The sequence below is a fragment of the Erigeron canadensis genome, chromosome 3 (assembly GCF_010389155.1).
Source record: "Erigeron canadensis isolate Cc75 chromosome 3, C_canadensis_v1, whole genome shotgun sequence".
NCBI lineage: Eukaryota > Viridiplantae > Streptophyta > Magnoliopsida > Asterales > Asteraceae > Erigeron > Erigeron canadensis.
The window spans coordinates 45,693,519-45,711,613 of record NC_057763.1 but is presented as its reverse complement, the minus strand read 5'-3'; the positions used below and the strand labels follow the sequence as shown (position 1 = coordinate 45,711,613).

The 18,095-nt window shown below is 33.4% G+C and overlaps 4 protein-coding genes across 4 annotated transcripts; 2 read left to right on the top strand and 2 right to left on the bottom strand.

Moving 5' to 3' along the window:
- Positions 1–341: 341 nt before the first annotated feature.
- Positions 342–3,371, top strand: LOC122593958 (OPA3-like protein). Its single transcript, XM_043766434.1, has 4 exons — positions 342–733; positions 1,744–1,878; positions 2,644–2,730; positions 2,904–3,371. Exons 1-4 carry the CDS (start codon positions 605–607, stop codon positions 3,030–3,032), a joined length of 480 nt encoding a protein of 159 aa, XP_043622369.1. The 5' UTR covers positions 342–604; the 3' UTR covers positions 3,033–3,371.
- A 1,058-nt stretch (positions 3,372–4,429) lies between these two features.
- LOC122592844 (ras-related protein RABA1f-like) lies at positions 4,430–5,685 on the bottom strand. Its single transcript, XM_043765162.1, has 2 exons — positions 5,289–5,685; positions 4,430–5,038 (listed from the first exon to the last, which is right to left on the bottom strand). Exons 1-2 carry the CDS (start codon positions 5,504–5,506, stop codon positions 4,606–4,608), a joined length of 651 nt encoding a protein of 216 aa, XP_043621097.1. The 5' UTR covers positions 5,507–5,685; the 3' UTR covers positions 4,430–4,605.
- A 4,533-nt stretch (positions 5,686–10,218) lies between these two features.
- On the top strand, positions 10,219–12,917 carry LOC122592237 (GDSL esterase/lipase At5g45960-like). The gene is made up of 4 exons (XM_043764431.1): positions 10,219–10,486; positions 11,001–11,131; positions 11,946–12,444; positions 12,721–12,917. Exons 1-4 carry the CDS (start codon positions 10,219–10,221, stop codon positions 12,915–12,917), a joined length of 1,095 nt encoding a protein of 364 aa, XP_043620366.1.
- A 452-nt stretch (positions 12,918–13,369) lies between these two features.
- Positions 13,370–18,053, bottom strand: LOC122592613 (GDSL esterase/lipase At5g45960-like). Its single transcript, XM_043764889.1, has 5 exons — positions 17,775–18,053; positions 17,384–17,514; positions 14,570–14,809; positions 14,151–14,409; positions 13,370–13,673 (listed from the first exon to the last, which is right to left on the bottom strand). Exons 1-5 carry the CDS (start codon positions 18,028–18,030, stop codon positions 13,483–13,485), a joined length of 1,077 nt encoding a protein of 358 aa, XP_043620824.1. The 5' UTR covers positions 18,031–18,053; the 3' UTR covers positions 13,370–13,482.
- Positions 18,054–18,095: the final 42 nt, after the last annotated feature.

Below are 18,095 nucleotides of genomic sequence, written 5' to 3'. Positions count from 1 at the left end.
GGTATCCCATTCTATAATAATGAAAAATAATAAATCTTTTTAAAAAATAGCTTAGTAATTTTTCAAATAACCTTAAAACATGATGCGTGTTATCTATTTATTCTCCCTCTTAATTGTATTCCTTGATTTGTACACATATGATGATCAAATTTTTAAAAAGATAATTAGGTAAATTGTTTTATAAAAGGATATATATAATACAAAAATGAACAAGAGAATTGATTGTTTTTCTTAAACTAATTATTAGATAATGACATGAAGTGAATACCACATGTTAAGGTTAATATTTATCATTTTCCAATACACAAATATGCATGATCGGCTTTAAAAAGAAAAAGAAAAAGAAAACCTTGCAAAAATCAACCAATCGCCAAATCACAATGCCCGATCGTCATCGTCATCAAGAAAACGTGAGTTATAACAAAGCTTAAATTTTTCTTGCGTCTCAATCATTTTAACAAGAAACCCTTAATTCCTTCCAAGAAATCAGGGATACCCACAATGGAGATAGCCCTTTTTCTTGGATATTGACAGTGTGTGTGTGATAAGAGATAGCTATATATATATATATATATATATTTGGATATTGACGAAATTGTAAAGAATGTCGCTGCCGTTTATGAAACTTGGAACACTTGCAGTGAGAACCATAAGCAAGCCCATCGCTAATAGGCTTAAAAAACACGCCGCCGTTAGCCCTGAATTTCGAACTGCCATTATTGGTATTGCTCAGGTATTATTTATCACTTATTAGTATTCACATTTATTTTAATTTGTTAAATTAGTCTTTTAAAGGGTATAAAGTATAAAGAACGCCTAACTGTTGGTCTTTTTTTAAAGGCTCGGAAACCTTAATTTTCTTTTAAGTATTACGTAGTATTTTGTAATTTATTGTTTGCGGGCCCTTGTTTGTTGGTTTGATAGTGCTTTTTACTGGTGGGTTAGTTGTTGTTATTCTGTGTATCTTTCAAACGCAGTTAAATTAAAAATGTGTATCTTTCAAATGCATATATGCATTGTATCAAACTTTGGGTGTATTGTGATTGAATGTATCTGGTTACCTTTGATAAGGTTGATATTTTTTGCTGACGTGACAACAATACGACATTCATGTTCTTGGTTTATAGGTCTTAAGAGATCAGATGTATACAATATCAATAAACTGAAAAGGTTTTTATTTTGAACGACATTCCATCCTACTCCTACTCCTAAATTATACGTATGCCTGAAACCAGGATCCTCGAAAAACCTCTATTACTCCACCCCACAAATGTGGGAAGTGAGACTCGAACCCACATGGATCCTCCCAAGGTCAAAGACCTTACCAATGGGCCACAAATCCCATTGACTTGAAAAGTTGATACATACAATTGATGCTTTGGAGTGGGATACACATAATAACAAAGTATGACCCTAATTTTAATTGTTAAAGATGGAATTATGATTTGGGGACCCACATTTGACACATAAGAATAATAAACAAAGATCTAGAATTGTTTACAAAAACATCATTGTGTTGAGCTTGGAGGCTGATTGTTGTTGGAGGGTTTAGTTGCCACCATAGAACAGGATTAAGAGGACTGGTAAGCACTTTGGTGCCGTCTAAGGGGGATGGTCCTTCATTTTGTGTGTTGCATATATGAAAGATTAACTTACATGTGCATTTATGAGACCACCCGGTCATAAGTGGTAAATGATTGTATGTGTGGCTTTTAGTGTTGCTTCTATTTTGTTATGTAACAGGCAAACCATCGGTTCACGACAACAATACAAAGGCGAATATATGGGCGTTCAACAAATGTTGAAATTCGGCCTTTGAACGAGGAGAGAGCTGTTCAGGTAGCAGGGGACCTTATTGGAGAAATATTTGTTTTCACGGTATTCACATTTCCGTTTTAATTTACATTTTATGGTATCTGCAACTCTTTACCCCTCCATATAATAATAGTATAACCCTTGACCTGTCAAACGTCTCTAATAGCTCTGTTATAACGGTATAAAGAGAATATTTTGAACCTGAATCATTATAATCGATTTCTTTGTGAGGAAGATAATTGGCAATGAAGTAGTTTCAGTTACAACCATTACTAGAAAATGAATGTTGCAACTTTTAGGTATAGAGAGTGTAAATTGTCCAAGTCAATCTGCATCTGTGTACTTCACTCCTTTGATCTATTGGGTTTGAATGAGCTGGTCAAATCAGTTCAAGACATGGGGACAACATAATGGTTGCGTTTCTTGCTGATTGAAATATCAAGAAAGCGTGAATGAAGTATAAGTGTATAAACATTTTGTAATGATGTTGCACACATGATGAAAGTCCATTTTACGAAACAGAAACTATCCAAGGTATAGCATCTATGTAGTTCAACAATTTCAGTTGTATGTGTAATGTGTATCCAAGAAAGATTAACTCTATCTGCATGAAACTGTCACCTTAGTGGTATATTTAGCATGCTCGTGTTGGTCCCTTTTATTTTCAATATTTATACAACTCGAATTTAGATGCGCTAAACTGTTCAGAAAAGAAAATAGATGGAGTTTAAGCATATATCTTAGATTGGACTTTGGATGACTGGCATTGCAGCTTCCGTTGAGATGTTTAGTTATTTATTGGTGGCTTACATTTAATTTTTTTATTAGGTTGCAGGAGTTGCCCTTATTTTTGAGGTGCAAAGAAATGCTAGATCAGAGGCTAAAAAGGAAGAAATCCGTAAGCAAGAAATTGAGGTAAGATCTTATTTGTTTTCCTTTTAGCAGCTTCAACTCTTCAAGATTCCAATATACGTTTTGCAATTACAGATATAAAATTGCAGTATTTTGAACGAAATGTTATAAAAGGGAAGTTTTGGACTATTAATTACATGTCTTCTTTCTTATGTTTTTATATGGATCAACCAAAGTCCTTGTGGCAACGAGATGAAGAAGTAGCAAGACAGGTGGAGCTTCTCAAGAAAAGAATCAACGAACTTGATCAGCAGATCGCCAATGCAAAAGCGTTAGCTGGTAGTCAAGCCAAATATACCAAGTAAGCAAAGTCGTCCTCTTGACCACGTCTTGGCTGCAAATAATGCAATTATACTTGATTCTTCACGGGTATTTCACCAAACACTTCAAATTCTACAATGAGATACTATTCATGACTTAAATAGTTAAATCCAGTTATTCCTAGATTTGCGATGTGATTTGTCAGATAGATCATGTTGGAATGGAAAATTATAGCAAATTGCCCATTTTATCTTTGATGGGCTATGGGGGTACTTTAAAAAGTAATTTTGTGTTGGTGAAGTCTCTTTATGCATTCTTAATATGTTATTTTATGATTTTGAATGCAAGAATTAGAATTTGGTGTGCTTATTAGCATGAGATTATTGAGTTCACTTCACTTATAATTCCCTTATTAATACCTGAATGTCGTTTCTTTCATTATGTTACCCTTCTCTTTCTTTGTAAATTCATTTCAATCTACACTGATCCTCACTATTGAACACAACAATTAGAATCTAAATCCTTCAAAACTTGGAAAAAAAAAACCATTGTGCAGAGTATTTTTAACTGGAACATTACAAGTTGAGTGTTTGAAGAACATTGTTGTCCATAGTGTCTCTCAAGAACAAGGCTTTAAGTTGCTTCATCAACTGAAAAATTCTATAAACACAATAGGAGACGATGACATGGAATCTGATACCCAGTTTGACTATCTCTCATTTGATTATGAGCTCTTGGGAGACTTAGATTTGTTGGGTTAATGTAATAAGATGGTTTCTCGAGCTACCAGTTTTCAAACAGATGTTTTCCCTTCGCCTTCTGCTTTCCTGGACTAAAACAGGATATTTGGGACTGTCCCAACTCCTAGATTGATTCAAGGCCGGTTTCCTGAGAGGCATATTCAATGGCGGTGTGCCAGCTAGTTTGCATGATGGCACAAAATGAAGGTCAGTGCCCTGGGACGACCACGGTCATAATACAGAAAGCATCAAATTGAAGGATATCTTGCTTTTTCTGGCTGCACTTGATGCAAAAGTTACAGGGAAACAGAGTAGGTGTTCCCGAGTGTGAAAAGCCACTGCTGCTAAATCACCAAGGAATTGCTTTAGTCTACTCTGTCTTTATTCCTAAAACCACGATGAAAGTGAAATACAAACAGTAAGAATTGGATTTTAGTAGAGGTGGGAAAATGGGTTATGGAGGACGAGACAATAATGTCGCTTTTAATTTGGTCTCATCTGTGCTTGGTAAATGGAGATTTCTTTCTTTTATTAGTGCTATTAATCGTATAGAAACTTTTCTTGTCACAAGTAAGCAGATCAAACAGATGCAATAGTAAATAAAAGCCAATGTAAATGTATTCTTTAGGGACATGCAAATTCCATGGCGAAAAAGTCATAACAAAATGCCAAATCCTTCAATGATTCTCTTTTAACTGCAACAAAACTAGTAATTAACGCTAACCAAATATTCGTTGTTTGAATACACCAACATTGTAACATCTTATGCCTCAAAAGCGACATGTTTTCTAGTATCGATCATACAATGTACCCAAAAGCATGTCGAAATCATAAATAAGTAGGAACAAATTAAGATTATTCTTAATTTCAAACTATCTCAATTACTACAACACCCTGCTTTCTTCACAGCCGATACATCGTCCTTGCCTCCAATATTGATAGTTTGTCCCTTGGGTAGATGGGCCGGGTCATTACCCATGCCAAGGGATTTTCGGCTCAAAACATGATAAATCTGAGTAAGTACTTCCGTGAAAGCTTTCTCAACATTCAGGGCCTCAAGAGCCGACGTTTCCATGAAGAAAATGTCCTCTCTTTCAGAAAAAGCCTTGGCCTCATCGGTAGACACGGCTCGTAAGTGACCAAGATCAGCCTTGTTTCCTACCAGCATGACCACAATGTGTTGGTCCGTGTGATCTCTAAGCTCGCTTAGCCATCGCTCCACGTTTTCAAATGTTACTTTTCGGGTCATGTCATATACAATTAGAGCACCCACTGTTCCTCGGTAGTATGCACTTGTGATGGCCCGGTACCTGAAGCACACTATTTTTTTAACCTTTGATGTATCTACAAATTTTATCATATAAATATGAAAACATATATATAGAAACGGATTAAAGGAATGAGACAAAAGGACATGAAATAATTATTTGTAGAAAGTTGTTCTTTTTTTTTTGTTATGAAAGAAATATATAGCATGAATGTATAAAATATGTTGATCATGCATATGTTTCTTTCATGAATCACTACTATATTTAAAAAAAACACATAATTAATATATACCTTTCTTGTCCAGCAGTGTCCCAGATCTGTCCCTTGATGATCTTATCTTCAACACGAATGCTACGGGTAGCAAATTCGACACCAATCGTGGATTTAGAATCAAGGCTGAATTCGTTCTTGGAAAATCGCGACAAAAGGTTAGATTTACCCACCCCTGAATCGCCGATTAAAACCACCTTATACAAATAATCGTAATCATCGTCTGCATACGACCCCATTTTCTTTTCGATCTGTCCGGGCAAAGATGTGTACGTGTTATTTATGGTTATGGGAGATGAACAATATCAAAATATATCAGTAAATTAAGAGGGAAAAATAGATGGGAATAATACTTTTGGTTGTCTTTGGTTTGGAATGTTAAGAAATCCAAGAGAAAAAGAGAGGTCAAAAATTGGTGTTTATACGCAATCGCTCTAAAACGTCAAACCATGCATGCTTGGTGTACTATACACAAAATATATACACATTTATTTTGGTAATTATATATTATATAAATCTTCCATTTAATTCGGAATGATAGTTAAACAGATAATTAAACATGTGAAAAAATTGCCAAAATCGGATATAAGCTTTTCATCACGATTAGCCCTAGTCCCTTATTTTATGGATATTTTTAAAAGTCAGTTAATCTGTTTAAGTTGAAATAAGTCCAAAGATGGCAGGGGGAAAAAAGTGTAGAGTGGGTTAACGGCAATTGCTTTATTCATGGGCTAGGCGAAAATCATAATTCTAGAAGGTAAAGGCCGGGAAAAAGCATAGGGACTTTGTTGTGATAGAGTAGCTGTATTTTTTATTATAGTTTAGTGGTTAAGAACCAGTTTTACATGTTAGAGGTCTCGAGTTCGAGACATGGGAAAGACATTTGAAGGAATTTCACAATAAGTCCTCTGATGAAACAAGTTTGAGTCTTGCAAAGGGGGCAGAGTTTTATTCCAATTAAATGTCATATTTTCAGGCAGTTTAGTTGGGAGTATCTCCTCCAAATGAACAATCTAACACGGACCCGGTTAAGACAACGTAAACTAGATCCCTTATCTCGAGCAAATGATCCACACCTTTAAAAAAAAAAAGTAAAGCGAGCAGTTAAGGTTTGGTTTAAACAAATCATTTTACTTTTTAAATTAAATTAAATCATTGTACATAATGAAATTTTTCATACACCACTATATATATACTTATCCGGCAAGATGTGTGCATACTGTCTTATTTTCTTTTGTTGTTTGCTTTGGAATGTTAAGAAATCCAGGGAAAAAAGAGAAGTAAAAAATTGGAGTATTTATATGCAATGTCTCTAAAACGTCTAACCATGCATTCTTGGGTGCAATGCCTGCCAAGATGTGGTTATTATACACAAAGTATATATACGTAATTTGGTAATTTGTGTAACATAACTTACCAACTACTAAATTACGAATATATTTTGAAGCAGTCCAAAAAGCAAAATGTCTTTAAAGGATTACAGATAAACAATAATAGCCTAAATATGAACGGCCCAATATGAAAGTAAAAGCTGATCAGATCTTATTAGCCCGTTATGCTCGCGGATCAATGAAAACCTAACCCAACATTTGTAAAATACGATTAAGTGCATGTTAAAGGTCATAATTTCATATAAATCTTAAGCCCGGTCAAGCACTCAAGCATGTCATAATTCTTAACTAAAGTGTTACCGGAAATGAAGATCATAATAACTTTTCTGTAGCTTATGAATCTTAAAATAGTTTTATATGTTTATAGACTACTGTTGACTACATCTATATTTATATTCAGCAATCGATATACAATTAACTTGTGAGTTGTGAACTTTTAAAAATAATAACTAATCTATGTTATAGATGTAAATAGTTAGATAATAATGAATTTTTATAGAAAATGGAAAGTACTTTGCTACAACAAAAATAATAAGCTGGACCACTAGACAATAAAGATAAGACGGAAAAAAATAACAAAACATATTTATGAAGGGGAAATGTTAGGTCAAACATGTAGTACTTATCTTAAGTAAAGCAGGGGGGATTATGTAAAATTTGGGGGGGGGGGGATTATTATCAAATTCAAAGGTTTAATTTGTAATTTTTTTTAATGTGACAGTGCCTGAGTAAAGTCTGCAGTACGGATCATTTTCCCATTTATAGACCGGTATGAATTACGATACCAATTAATAATAGATCAGCTAGTACCGACACTATGTGACCACATAGGTCACTATATATGTGACTGTTACTATGTGACCACATAAATCCACAAGATAAAGACGATAAAGTCATAGGTATTAATATTAAGAAAAGTGCAATATATATATATATAGGGTAACACTCTGGTGAGAACACTCTTAAAATAAGAACGGTGAGAACACCTTAAAAACATCATTTTGATGTATTAAAAGTCCATAAAACTAACATAGTGCAGAACTAATTATCTTTATTTAAGTGTTTAACAACACATTCATCCATCAAAATCGAAATAATCATGTTTTTTGTTTTGTGCATCCATCTTGGATGCATAATCATCAAAATGATGCATCCAACAAAAAACGTGATTTTTTCGATTTTGATGAATCAATGTGTTGTTAAACACTTAAATAATGATAATTAGTTATGCACTATGTCAGTTTTATAGACTTTTAATGCATCAAAATGATGTTTTTAAGGTATTCTCACCGTTCTTATTTTAAAACTGTTCTTATTTGATTGTCCCCCTATATATATATATTGTTATCCATATACGAAGATGATGATTCACCGAACATGATTTTTATGTGATGTGCGTTAATCAAAACTATAAATGGGATCATTTTCCCATTTTATAGACCGGTATGAATTACAATACCAATTGATAATAGATCAACTAGTACCGACACTAGCTATGTGATCACATAGACCACTATGTATGTGACTGTTACCATGTAACCACATAGACCCACAGGATAAAGACGATAAGGGCATAGGTACTAATATTGTCAAAGAAAAGTACAGAATATATATATATATATTATCCATATATGAAGATGATTCACCGAATATGACTTTTATGTGACGTGCGTTAATCAAAACTATGAAACTGTATTTACCTTATAAATTACAAAACTATGAAGTTAATTCTAACCTACTTCATTAATAAATTACATTTTCCCACAATTGAAGTCGGTTATAACTTATACGAGTAAAAGACAAAATACAATATGGGTTTTCATTTCTTATTCATCACAGCCACATGGGGATATATTTACTTTTGAGCTATGTTTTACTTCAATTCACCCACTCCAAATGCTGGCAAGTTTCTAATACAGTAACATTTATTCAGTGATCCACCAAACTCATTAACTTGGAAGCTGTCCTGGCCTTTTATGGCTTTGAAGATTTAGGGGTCCTCGTAGAGAGTATTTGGGGGTGGGGAATGGGTTTAATAATAATAAACAATGCTTGGTTAAAAATAATATTATTGAACTGAAGTATGTGAATATTAAAAGGTCATTCACGTAATTAAGGTATCAAAAGCTTCCAGCCGATCACTAACGCTAGTATATGTAGCGTTTTGACTTTGAGCTTTTTCTTCCATCTAAAAGTTTCAAGCTCTTCCAAACAAACAAAGCTTTATATTTTTAATGGATAAAAACTTTTACTTAAAAACTTAAAGCTTAAAGCTTCTAAAAGCTTTATACGTACGAAACATACCTATAGGATATGATTACATATAATGCAAACTTAAACGTGATATATTTTCTGACATTTTGGTTGTAATTTTTCTTTATCCTGAAAAATATTTATTTCAACACTAACAAATATTTAAAAGGTGAGCCCACCTAATTTAAGTCATGATTAATTATGCCAAGTTAATCATTCTGTCATGCGTAAAGGTTGGTGATCAAGTTAGGGGCCGGTGGAGCGGAACGGCTTCTTACAAGGGTCGTTGAGGCCAACAATTACAAGAACCGATGAGGTTATGGGATGGAATTCTCGGCTGAAAGAGAATTCGGGTCGTAGGGGTACGTGGCATAGTGTTGGATTTTCATTTTTCCTTCTAACTAACTTTTTTTTTTTTTTTCAATTGGGTATTGAAGGATTAAGGATATAGTTTTCAAACTATTACTGGTGTGGTTGATGGTGGTGTGGTTGATGATGATGTGGCACTACGTACCACCTTAACGTCGTAGCATTTCCGAGACCATGGAAAAAGTAGCTAAGTTTGGAAGAATTAGCATTTCCCTGTTCCTTTTTCGTTTTTCGTTCAGTAGTATATACTACTGTACAACTTCTTATTTCATTTTTTCAAATAATTATTTATCTTAATGTTATTTATGGGACCCGTAACTTTCAAAGCCTATATCTCAAGTTTCTTTACCGGTAGCTTCATTACAAATTATATTGCATTTGTTCACCCTTTTAGATAAATGTGAACAAATTAAAAATTTTGTCACATTTTTTAGTGTGTAGAAATATATTGAAAAAAAAGTGTGTGAAAATTTCTCCACACTTAAAAGTGTGTACAAATAAAAGTTTACACTTTTTAGTGTGAACTTTCATAATTAATTTGTCACACCCCATTTGTCCATAGTAACTAAAAAAATTACCGTGAACAAATAAGGTGTGACAAAAATATTATGAAAGTTTACACTAAAAAGTGTGAACCTTTATTTCCACACAATTTTTAGTGTGTAGAAATGTCTATACACTTTTAACTCAATATATTTCTACACACTAAAAAGCGTGATAAAATTTTTAATTTGTTCACACTCACCTAAAAGTGTGAACAAATGCAATATTGTTTGTAGTGCTTTGAAGTTATTGTCCTTGCTCTTAAAAAGTAACAGAGTGAAGCATATATATACTTTAGATAGATTATAAATTAACTTTGGCTATCTCTATATATACACACATACATTATTATTACGTACATGTAGTAACAAAAGTATATTAATTTGAGACTAAAAATGAGGGCTACAGACTCTTTACACTCCATGTTTCTGATGGTCATTATTATTCTATATGTCCACTCTGCTTGTTATGCTCATAATAATAATAATAAGAAGATTAACATATCTGCTGCCTTTGTATTTGGAGACTCAACCGTCGATCCTGGAAACAACAATTACCTTCCCACCATTGCAAGAGCGAATTACCCACCTTACGGAAAAGATTTTGCCAATCATGTCGCTACCGGAAGGTTCAGCAATGGCCGGCTTGTCACTGATTTTATCGGTATATATATGCAACATGCATGTTTTTTTTTTTTTTTGTGAAGTTTTTTAGTTATAATTCTCAATTCAAGCAACTAATTAATTAAGAGGTCGTTCGGCTCTCAAAACCTTTGTCATGCTAAGTTAATATAATAACTTCTAAATTCCATTCCACCTGATATGATTGCCATTTCGGAACTTATGGCAAAAACCAAACAGCCCCTAATATATATATATATATATATATATTGTGTTTTTTTAATTTTCTTGTACAAATTAAATATAATGACTCATCAAAATTAATTTAACAAAGTTTTGAACACAACGTGTACATGTTTACTACTCATGCATGGGTAAAAATTATGTTCAACTCTCTTACCGGTGTTGGTAGTTTTTTTGAATAACTTTTGTCACACTAATAATGATTGATGAATTGTCCAATAACCCGAATTTAATATTTAGCTAGGTCGTCAAGTGTTTGAGTTGTCCAATAATTAACCCGAATTGTCTTGTATATATTATTGATGATCGATCAGGTGAATTCATTGGCTTGAAAAGGAATTTGCCACCTTACTTAGATCCAAGTTTAACTATGAACGACCTCATGACCGGTGTTAGTTTTGCGTCTTCTGCTGGTGGTTATGATCCACTTACCTCCAAGGTTAACGTAAGCTTCTCTTTTATTATTATGGTTCAGTAATTAATTAAGCAAACAAATGGAAAAAAAAAATACTCGTAATAATAATAACCCTGAAGAAATTAGTCAAATTACACGTGCGCTTCACAAGTTTTATTGTAAGAACGAATAATTCTTAATTCACTAGCTAGTAGCTAGTAGTAAGTTGCCTAAAAGAGTTTGGTCCTATGTATTCATTTCGATTTTCACGAGTTGAATGCATATACTTGTGTTGGTTGTTTTTACATACTCCAATAGAATAGGGCCACAAGTGGTCGCAAGTTCTGAAGAACCTCACATGGTTTGACTGTTTGAGAAAAATTTAAAAAACTCGAGATTTAAGTGTGTAGTAACATCTAGCTAGCTATGTAATATATATGGTATGCCATGTATAAACTAACGTGATAATAGTGTTTATTGTTTGCTTAATGCTTGTAATATATATGGTATGCCATGTATAAACTAACGGGATATTCTGTTACGTTTCTTGTACGGAACATTATGTGTTGTTATAAAATCACCGGGGTATCCCATTACAAAAAAAAAAAAACATCTAAGTAGCTAATTGATTTAATTGTACTTGAATTGCATGTATATATATAATACATGTTGAATGATGGATGGTTTTTAAAAAAATTTAAAAATTTAGGTGTTGATAGAATTTAAAAATTTAAGATACAATCAATTAAATTTCTAACGAGTGAAAAAAATTCAAGATACTATACAAAAAATCAGGCCGGCCGGTCAGTTGAAATGATTAAAATAAAATCTCACTCACGTTCAACGTTTTTTTGTTTGTATGCAGGGTGCTTTGACAATGATGCAACAACTAGAATTGTTCAAAGAATATAAAGCAAAACTAGAGGTTTCTATAGGGAAGCAAAAGACAGATGATATAGTCAGAAGGGCAGGATACGTTGTTAGCAGTGGCACAAATGATTTCGCTCTCAACTATTACGGACCTACACTTGTTCAACGCTCTGCTTATCCTAATATCTCGGATTATCATCATTTCATGTGGCACAACATTGAACGATTCTTGCAGGGTTTATTGGATGAGGGTGCAAAGGTGATAGGGATCGTGGGAGTACCCCCGATCGGATGCTTGCCTGCTATGATTACTCTCCACTCCAAAGAATTTGTTACCAACCGCAAGTGCATCGAAAATCTCAATGATGTATCAAAGAAGTTCAATCAAATGCTACAAAATAATCTTAAGGGCCTTAAAACAAAAGGAACTAAGATTGTGTATGGAGATATATACAAGCCTATCATCAACATGGTTGAACAAAAGACCCAATATGGTAGGTTAAGTTGATCAAATTAACACTCTACCATTTCTATATACCAATACCGTAGCCAAAACCAGTACCCGTAGCACCAGATAGCCTAATTTGCTAAGATTTGTAGCAGAGTACTAAACAAGAATTGCATAGAATTGCACTATTTTGGAATAAAAATTACACTTCATGCAGACCCGTATCCTGTTGACACCTAGCTACAGGGTAGTTTTGCCAATGGCCCAAACATGAGTTCTTACAACTGACGGTACTATCTTTTTCTTCTTGTTCTGTTTATAGGTTTTGAAGAAGTTCAAAAGGGTTGTTGTGGAACTGGGTTAATTGAAGCAGACTTTTTGTGCAACTTCAACTCCCAACTGTGTGATGATGTTTCAAAGTATGTTTTCTGGGATTCGGTTCATCCAACTGAAAAGGTTTACAAACTTATCTATGAATCCCTTCGGACATCCGTCCTTAAAGAGATTAGCAAACCATGAACATTGTAACTTTTTGGGCATTCTTCATTTGATTTGTTTCATTTTCCATCAAGAAAACTCATGTGATCAAATTAATTTGGAAGATTTATTAAGAAAAAGTCTGGTGTTACATGATGGTGTTGCATATGTATATGTGGGTTTGAATATTGTTGGAAAGCATAAGTATGAGGGTCTTTTGGCCTTTTAGGAAGACAGTCAAAGATCATATTACAAATTTAGATATTCCAAATTCCAATTATAGGCATGCTATAAAGCCTATAATTGGAGTATAATATTTATAGTTTAATTTTTTTTATTTAAATCTTCTGATTTTATTCTTTATGCCTTGATTATTTTCACGATGAAATCATTCGATAATATTTGTAGCTCCGCTCTGCATTATAGTCAAAGATCATGTATTACAAAGTGAAAATATGAAACCAAGTGATATGTGTGCATAATTTTCTCAAATCTTTAAACAATACAGTATTTCTTTTCTTTCATATGATTAACAATAAGGTTTTATAATGATACAACCAATGAGCTAAAACAGAGATAAAGTTACAACATTGACAAAAGGCAACACTCATGCTAAGTTCTCTAGAATCAAAGATTTGAGGGAATTGAAGATAATGCGGTATCCTTTTTCGCTGGGATGAAATCCATCCCAAAATACGTACTTGGTGACATCATCACATAACGGAGTTTTTGGGTTGCACCCAAAATCTGCTTCGATTAATCCAGTTCCACAACAACCCCTATGAGATTCTTCAAAACCTGTACATGAAATTAAGAAAATACGTACTCTGTAATTGAGAAGATTGCCTTGGACATAAAAGTTTCAATGATACTTTGAATTACTCTCATTTCACTAAGTGTTCAACTACCTTTTATTTTACTTTGTTATTTTGGGTTCACATCACACATATATACAAGAGCTTAATTAAGCCCAAAGGTGACTTGTTGGACTATATGGCCGGGTACTATAATTGTTCTCACTATAAGTAATGTTTTGGTATGGAATGGACAATGTTGTATGGTTACTATATATATAGGTGTCACTCATTTGACATTGTATGACCTTAAATCATCCTAATGTCCTATAACACATGTATACATGTAGTACTGACAAGGATGACTTATAATTACTTGTTTATTGTAGCTAACATGTCCCAACATACATATATTAATATATAGAGGAGGTTGTGATAATAATAATAATAATAATAATAATAATAATAAAAAAACCTTTACCATATTTAGTCTTTTGTTCAACCATGTCAATGATAGGGGTGTATATATCTGCATACACTAGCTTGGTGCCGGGCCTTTGGATGCCTTTGAGATTATTTTCAAGCATTTGATTGACATTTCTTGATAAAGTATTAAGACTTGCAATACATTCGCGGTTGGAGATTGGTGTCTTTGAGTTTGTAGTAATGATAGCAGGCAAGCATCCGATAGGGGGTAAACCAACTACTCCTATCTTCTTTGCACCCTCATCCATTAAATCCTGAACATATATATATATATCAAACTACTTCAGTTGATTCATGACCATATATTCGTTATTTTGAAAGGATACATTATAATTGGCATTTTTGATTAATATTCAATATATGATATATGGAAGTATAAATAAATTAAATGTAGATCAAAGATGGCAAATTGACCTGCAAGAATTGTTCAATGAGCTGCCACTGAAATTGTTCGTACTCGGAAATAGTAGGATAAGCTTTGCGTCGAGTAGGTATAGGTCCGTTGTAGTTGAAAGTGAAATCGTTGGTGCCAGAGCTTACAAGGTACCCTGCCCTCCTGACCAAATCATCGGTTCTTTCCTTACCTATTGCCACCTCTAATTTTGCTTTATATTCTTTGAACAAGTCTAGTTGCTGTGATTGGGTAAGTGCCATCTACAGAGAGAATGATAGTTAAACAAATTAAGGGGATATTAATTAGAGTTTAACATTGGAAGAACCTGTAAAGACTGTGAACATACTAATAAACTTATAGGCACTTTTTTTTTATTTTTTATTTTTTTTATGGAAGGACATAGACCATCTAGCAAGTTACAAGAGCTAAAAGATAGAAATAGAAAGAGTTATACACAAAAAGCATAAAATTGGGTCAGATACGGATATATACTTTTGAACACCTCTCTGTTTATGTAGGAGGGAAAAACATTAATACCTCTCATGTGCTACTCACATGGGAAACTTAACGACACTAACTAACGGTTCCGTTAGTGAGGGACCGCCATTGCAACTGAAACATATCTTCAGGGACCACGGTTGCTAAAAAATCAAGAGAAGGACTGCCGTTGCAAAAAGTAACAAACCACGGGGACCATTCTTGCATTTAACTCTTGGTTTTATTTAATATCTTACACTTTTGCCCAATTGTCGGGTCGGGTCGGTCTGGTCTTTGCCCCCTTGACTTTTTTATGAGACAAGGAAAACAAACTACTATAACTATTTATAACAATAAAACAGATTTGAAAATAGTATTATTGGTATTGTTATTTATTTAATTACATTCAATTACATGGTTTATATATATAATTTATAATTTGTAATTAGAGTTTAGAAAAACCAAAAAATATAAAATATCAGCCATTATTCGCATCCCCTAGTTGGGTTGTACCTTCCTCACGTGTGGCGAGGAGCTCATACCTTACAAGATGTCTCATTTCCACACTTTTGGGTGACATCTTAGGGTGTGTTGTTGAAAAAATGTTGAAAATTATTTTGGGGTATTTTGGGTTGATGTAATGTGTAAGGTGCAAAAATGTTGAAAATTAACTGTATTTTGAGTTTTTTTTCCTTCAGTATAGACGGTTTAAAATGGAGGGAGATAGTTTATTTTACAAAATGTAAAGACTATTTTTGTTTAGTTGATCTTGTGAAAACTATATTCTTATTTTTGCGATTGATATTATTGAAATGTTAGGGATGTTTTCTTTTTCACTATTAAGTGAACGAATTTGATAAAATGAATAAATAATGTTTATATGGATTAAGTCAATATAGTTGTTTTTTTGTTTACTAGATGAATAACCGTGCAATGCGGCGGTGTAGGCGGCAGCGTGTTGGTGATGGCGGTGGCGACTTATATAGATGAATAACTGCGCAATGTGGCGGTGTAGGTGGCAGCGTGTTGGTGATGGCGGTGGCGACTTATAGTGGCAACGACGACGAATAAGATAGATAATTGATGTAAAATAATTCATGTGACTTAAGGAGTTAATGAAAGTAATTAATAGATAAAAGAAGTATGTTATAAATGTTTTAAGAGATTAAAAGATTCCAAAAATAGAATATCTAGTTTGTATTATAAGGGAGTATAAATATAAATATAAATTAAAAAAACAAACACTTTTAATTACGTAATGATTTAAGTATTTTTGATTAAGTTCGTTAAGTTTTAAACAAACAAGACCTTAGTCTCGTAGACACACATAGAGACTAATAATATATTTTTTTAAAATAACGTCATAAGAATTTTCCTACTATCAAAATCATTGGCACAATCATATATTCGCTATTTAATCCTGCTTGTTGGGAAGGTATTTGTCATATTGATTGATGGAAGTATGGAACCCTATCGGCTGTCACATTTATTGAATTGGATAGAATTGGGTACAATCGACACGATTTCCGTTCCTTCACTTTCTCCACTACTAAGACACAAAAGACCAACTACATACCACAAGTCCACAACTATCAAATCTTTACCCTTTAATTATTCCCCTTCTTTCTTGCTATATTTGTAAAGGTAAAAGAAAAATATTACTAACCAACCATCACATTGAATCGTATTTCAACTAATAAAAGTATGACGTACGGAGTATAAACTCACAAATGATCATGTGATATTCATTAAAACTCAGGCCCTTGCCAAACCTAAAAAGTGCACAGTATTTAAAGGTTTGACTAATTAACCTATTCATCAACTCTTTCTATATAGTGACACATATATGTTTGGTCTTATGATTGCCGCTAGTAAAATTGGTATAAATTAATTGCCAATTAAGGACCACATGAATGATAAGCTTGCTCTTGGACCACCCATGAAAAACAATCGTATACGAATGAGCAAATCATATTGATCGAAACAATGTACGTGTATTTATATATCTTCGTGTGGCCAATTACATAAATTTTGATCAACATCATATATCAAAGAGGTTGACATATCATATATATATATACACGCATATTATATGTGTATATATACGAATTGAAAGCTAGCTAGATTTTGCCCGTCGAATATGAAAGTTCAATGAACTATACATCTTTTATGATCTTGCATGTTAATTACTCATATCGAAAGCTAGTACACGTATATATGGTCTTGTCATTATCATACGGATAGGCTATAATGCTATATATTCGAACGTGTGAAAGATCACCGAGTGTGTGTGTGTACATGTGTTGAGTGTTTGATTTGTATTAAGGGCAAGAAGGAGATATATGAATAAAACTTACACCAAGTTGGGAGGTCAAGGGATCAAAACCAGCACCAGCGGAAGCAAAGTTAACACCGGTCATGAGGTCTTCAATGGTTAAACTAGGATCCAAGTAAGGTGGCAAATTCTTTTTCACCCCCACAAATTCAGCTACACAATGCAAATGAAAATATATAAATCAAAACTTTATTAGACAAAAAAAAAAAAAACATAACCATTATACGAGTACTATATATGGTATGTACTATCAACCTCATATATATAAATAGAGCAAAATCACAATGACTAAATTTTTTGGTCTATTGATTATACTCCATCTATATTAATGTAAAACGAAACCAGATTAAGACATATATAACTTGGTTTAAATAATTAAAGAGTGTAAATTCATGATATGTGTATATATATACCGACAAAATCAGGCACAAGCCGGCCATTGCTAAATCTTCCGGTGGCTTCATGATTGGGGAAATCTCTGCCGTAAGGAGGGAAGTTCCCTCTCGAGATGGTAGGAATGTAGTTGTTGTTTCCTGTGTCTACTGTTGAGTCTCCAAACACGAAAACAGCGGAGATTGTATTATTCTTCTGGGCATATGATTGTTTTAGAAGTAGATTATGAACGATGAAAATGATGAGGAAAAGAAGAGAGCTTGTAGTACTCATCATTTTCTCAATCTCAAAGGTTTTTATGAAACGTGATACTCTATATAAAGAGTTTGATGATCAAGTGG